Raw genomic sequence first — 5,223 nt, forward strand, 5'->3', positions numbered from 1 at the left:
GGGGGGGGGGGGGGTGTTGAACGTCAATACTCACAAAAACGTCAACATGGGAAAGCAACTCATCAATCTCAAAAGATAACTAAAACTAAAAGAAACTAAACTAGAACGAAAATAAAGCAATAAAAATTGGGTTGCCTCCCAATCAGCGCCTTTCTTTAACGTCTTTGGCTAGACACTACTGAAACTAAGTAACAACGGGCGGTGGCTCAAGAGCCATAACATCAATGTCCGTAGACTGAAAACCTTCATAAAAAGGTTTCAGTCTATGTGCGTTCACCTTAAATGACTTACCCGTTTTTGGGCTTTCAATATCGACTGCTCCATGAGCATAAACCTTAACAACTATGAAAGGAACAACCCACCATGATCTAAGCTTATCGGGAAACAGCTTTAGGCGTGAATGAAAGAGTAAAACCTTTTGTTCGACCACAAACTCTTTCAGGGAGATGATCTTGTCGTGGAAAGCCTTGGTCCGCTCCTTGTAGATCTTAGAGCTCTCATATGCGTCGTTTCTGATTTCCTCTAACTCTTGAAGTTGTAGCTTCCTTAGAACTCCCGCATCATCCATTCGCATGTTACACTTCTTGACAGCCCAAAAGGCCATGTGCTCTAGTTCAACAGGTAGATGACATGGTTTACCATAAACTAATCGAAAAATGGACATACCTATAGGTGTTTTGTAGGCCGTACGGTAGGCCCACAAAGCATCGTCCAAACGCTCGGTCCAATCCTTGCGATTARGATTTACGGTCTTCTCTAGAATGGATTTGATCTCCCTGTTAGAGACTTCGGCTTGCCCGTTGGATTGAGGATGGTATGCGGTTGAAATTCGATGAGTGACATGGTACTTCTTAAACACCGCCTCAATCACTTTATTACAAAAGTGTGTCCCTCGATCGCTTATGACGGCCCTTGGTGTGTCGAACCTGGCGAAGATGTTAGATCTAAGGAAAGCTGAAACAATACGAGCATCGTCAGTTCTGGTGGCTTTAGCTTCCACCCATTTCGAGACATAATCGACACACAATAAAATATAGATAAATCCAGAAGAGGCGGGAAAGGATCCCATGAAATCAATGCCCCATACATCAAAGATTTCACAAACTAAAATCGGGTTTTGGGGCATTTGATTTTGTGGTCCGATATTTCCTGTCTTTTGGCACCTATCACAACTTTTGCAAAACATATAAGAGTCTTTAAAAATGGATGGCCAAAACAAGCCACAATTAAGCACTTTGTGCACCGTATGCTTTGGACCAAAATGTCCCCCACAAGCATATTCATAACAAAATCGAAGTACACTTTGTACTTCATGTTGGGGGACACATCGCCTGATAATCTGATCAGAGCAATGCTTCCAAAGGTAAGGGTCATCCTAAACATAATACTTTGCTTGACTCTTAATTCTATCCTTTTCAATTCTAATCAACGTACCTGGCAAAGTCTTGGTAACTAGATAGTTCACTAAGTCGGCGTACCAGGGTGTCGTCTCTTGAACGGTTAGAAGATGCTCGTCCGAAAATTCATCCTTCAAGGTAGAAGGACCCTCACCATTTAGCAAACGGCTCAAATGATCGGCCACCAAGTTCTTCGACCCGCTCTTATCCCGAATCTCTAGGTTGAACTCTTGTAGAAGCAACATCCAACGAATAAGGCGAGGCTTGGCGTCCTTCTTCTTCATTAAATATTTAAGAGCTGCATAATCAGAAAAAACTATCACTTTAGTACCAAGTAAATACTGACGAAACTTCTCTAAAGCAAATACTATGGCCAAAAGCTCCTTCTCCATCGTTGAATAGTTGCTTTGGGCACTATCCAATGTCTGAGAAGCATTGTATATCACGTGTGGATCCTTACCAAACTTCTGTCCCAAAACAGCCCCGACCGCGTAATTACTTGCGTCACACATGATCTCAAAAGGGAGATCCCAATTTGAGGGCTGAATTATGGGTGCAGAAGTTAACTTATCTTTTAATTCATTGAATGCCTTCTTGCATTCACCATCGATGTAAGCGACAACAAAGTGGTCGGGTTATCTTTGAAAAATCCTTAATGAATCTCCTATAAAACCCTGCATGACCAAGGAAAGAACTGACTTGCCTAACACAAGTGGGGTAAGGTAGAGTTTTAATGACATCTATTTTGGACTTGTCTACCTCTATACCCTTCTTTGAAACAATATGACCCAAGATAAGACCATGACTAACCATAAAGAGACATTTTTCGTAATTCAAAACAAGGTTAGTCTCTATGCATCTTTTTAAAATCTTGGTCAAATTGTTCAAACAGTCCTCAAACGAGTTACCATATAAGGTAAAATCATCCATAAACACCTCAATGATATTCTCTACATACTCAGAAAAAATACTTACCATGCAACGTTGAAAAGACCTGGTGCATTACAAAGGCCAAAAGGCATACGCCTATACGCAAACGTACCAAACGGGCATGTAAAAGTAGTATTTTCTTGGTCTTTCGGCGCTACCGGGATTTGATGGAACCCGGAGTATCCATCTAGACAACAGTAGTGAGACTTTTCCGCTAATCGTTCTAACATTTGGTCGATAAAGGGAAGTGGAAAGTGATCCTTTCTAGTGGACGAGTTCAACCTCCTATAGTCGATGCATACTCGCCATCCATTTTGGACTCAAGTAGGCACCAACTTGCCTTCGGTGTTCCTAACTATCGTCAAACCCGTCTTTTTGGGTACTACCTGAACAGGGCTTACCCATTTGCTATCTGAAATTGAGTAGATAATACCTGCGTCAAGGAGTTTGAGGATCTCCTTTTTCACTACCTCCATCATAGGCGGGTTGAGGCGTCGTTGAGCTTCACGAAAAGGCTAGTCATCCTCGAGTAGAATCTTATGCATACAAACTGAGGGGCTCAATCCCTTGATATCAACTATAGTCCAGCCGATCGCCTCCTTGTGCTCTTCAAGCACATTCACCAACTGCTTTTCTTCTTCGCTTGACAGCTCAGTGGAGATGATCACCGGTAGAGTATTTCCCTTGCCTAGGTAGGCATACTTGAGGTGGTCCGGTAACTCCTTCAAGTCAAGTACCTGCAAAATAGAAGAAAATAGCTTAGTGTAAGAAGAAGGTAAATTAACATTTAATACCTGAAACTTCTTGTGTCGGTTAGATTCCATGGCTAAGACCATCTCTTTAAGCTTGGGCCCTAAATCATACTCCTTCATCAACAAGTTAATTGTCCTTGCATCTAGGTGCCTTGTAATCGCAACCTCTAACAAATCTCGRTTAGTCAAGTCATACAAATCATGAGTAATAGGATCTAAAACATCAACAAAACTAACAGAAGACACATCACTGGGATATCTAATGGCATCATAGATATTAAATTTAATGACCTCACCATCAAATTCAATAGTTAACGTACCATCATGAACATCAATTTTTGTTTTTGATGTTTTCAGAAATGGTCTTCCCAACAATATCAAAGGTGATTTGGAGGTATTATGCTCCTCCATATCTATGACAWAGAAATCAGCCGGGAAGACTAACTCGTTAACTTGAACCAACACATCCTAAAGGACTCCCTTGGGATACACATTGGACCTATCGGTGAGTTGTATAACAACTCCCGTCCTCTTAAGAGGTCCCACATTCAGAGATGAATAGATCGAGTAAGGTACGACATTTATAGATGCGCCTAAGTCTAACATGGCTTTATCTATTGAAACATTACCTAACTTACAAGGAATAGTAAACATACCTGGATCCTTGCACTTAGGTGGCATCTTCTCTCCTTGAAGTACGGCGGATACGTTCTCGTCCATGCTAACCTTCTCGTTCCCAGTCAACTTCTTCTTGTTCATACACAACTCCTTCAAAAACTTAGCATATCGAGGTACTCTTTTAATTGAATCTAAGAATGGAATGTTTACCTCAACTCGGTGAAAAGTCTCCATAATCTCCTTGTCTTCTTGCTCCTTCTTGCTTTGCTCCAATCTCTTTGGGAATGGTGGTCGGATGACCAATTCGGGCGCCTTTCCTTTGTCCTCTATGTTCTTACCTTCAACCTTCTCTTCATTTAACTTGTCGCCCGTAATCTCGGTCTCTTTTTCTTCTTTCCTCTCTCTCCTTCTTGCTTTGGGTTCAGGATCCGGAACCGTCCTGTTTCTCAAATTAATGGCACTAACATTAGCTTTCGGGTTAGTTTCAGTTTGGGACGGTAACTTACCTTGGCTCTCAATGCGATTAAGCGAAATCGCCATTTGCCCGATTTGAGCTTCCAAATTCTTCTGTTGGGCCGCTAAACTTTCATTTTGGGTTACCAAATTCTGGATATTCGTCCTCGTCTCTTGCTGAAATTGATGAGTGTTAGTAGCAAGAGATTTAACAATATCTTCTAAAGACATACCTGTACTACTTGAGGCTTGGTTGTTTGGCTGAAACGGTGCTCTCTGTTGGAATGGCTGCTGGAATTGCCTTTGCTGGAACTGTTGCGGAGGTCTTTGGGCACCAAAGCTCTGGTTATAAAACCTTTGCTGTGGTTGTTGGCCTGGAAAGCCTCCGATGGCGTTGACATCTTTTGGTGCAACCAAAACATCTTTTTGTAGTTGCAGACACGCATTCGTCGGATGGCTCGTCCCATTGCATATACCGCATGCCTTAACTTGCTCTTTACCCACAACTAATTGTTTAACGAGGTTAGTCAAATCAAATAACCTACTCTCAGTGGTACCGGTATTAACCTCGTTAATCTTGTGGGGCTCTCTTCTTAAATCACCTCGCACACTAAAATGCTGAGAGTTCTCAGCCATAATGGTGATCAGAGCCCTCACTTGAGTTGGGGTTTTATTAAAAATTGCCCCTCCACTAGCGGCATCAATCATCTTCCTTTCCATAGGAAGAAGGCCCTCAATAAAAATACTGCAACAGAAGTTGCTCGGAAATTTTGTGTTGCGGGCAACTAAGGCAGAGATGTTTGAACCTTTCCCAATATTCATGGAGGGTTTCCACATCTCTTTGTTTTATACTGCAAATTTCCCTATGGAGTGTAGCGGCTCGGGAGGCGGGAAAGAATTTATCTAAAAATAACCGCGCCATTTGGTTCTAAGTCGTTACCGAACCGGGCGATAACGAGTAGAGCCAATCTTTAGCCCGATCTTTTAAAGAAAAATGGTATGCCTTTAACTTTATAAGATCATTCGTAACCTCGTTGGGCTTCATGCTTAAACACACCACATGGAATTCCTTG

General features: G+C 41.9%; 1 protein-coding gene and 1 pseudogene across 1 annotated transcript; both read right to left on the reverse strand.

Moving 5' to 3' along the window:
• Positions 1 to 184: 184 nt before the first annotated feature.
• Positions 185 to 574, reverse strand: LOC112524920. The gene has a single exon (XM_025134864.1). The coding sequence runs from the start codon at positions 572 to 574 to the stop codon at positions 185 to 187; it is 390 nt and encodes a 129-aa protein (XP_024990632.1).
• On the reverse strand, positions 506 to 2,210 carry LOC112526111 (annotated as a pseudogene).
• Between the last annotated feature and the right edge of the window lie 3,013 nt (positions 2,211 to 5,223).

This window comes from Cynara cardunculus, assembly GCF_001531365.2.
Source record: "Cynara cardunculus var. scolymus isolate 2C chromosome LG 13, CcrdV1, whole genome shotgun sequence".
Lineage (NCBI taxonomy): Eukaryota > Viridiplantae > Streptophyta > Magnoliopsida > Asterales > Asteraceae > Cynara > Cynara cardunculus.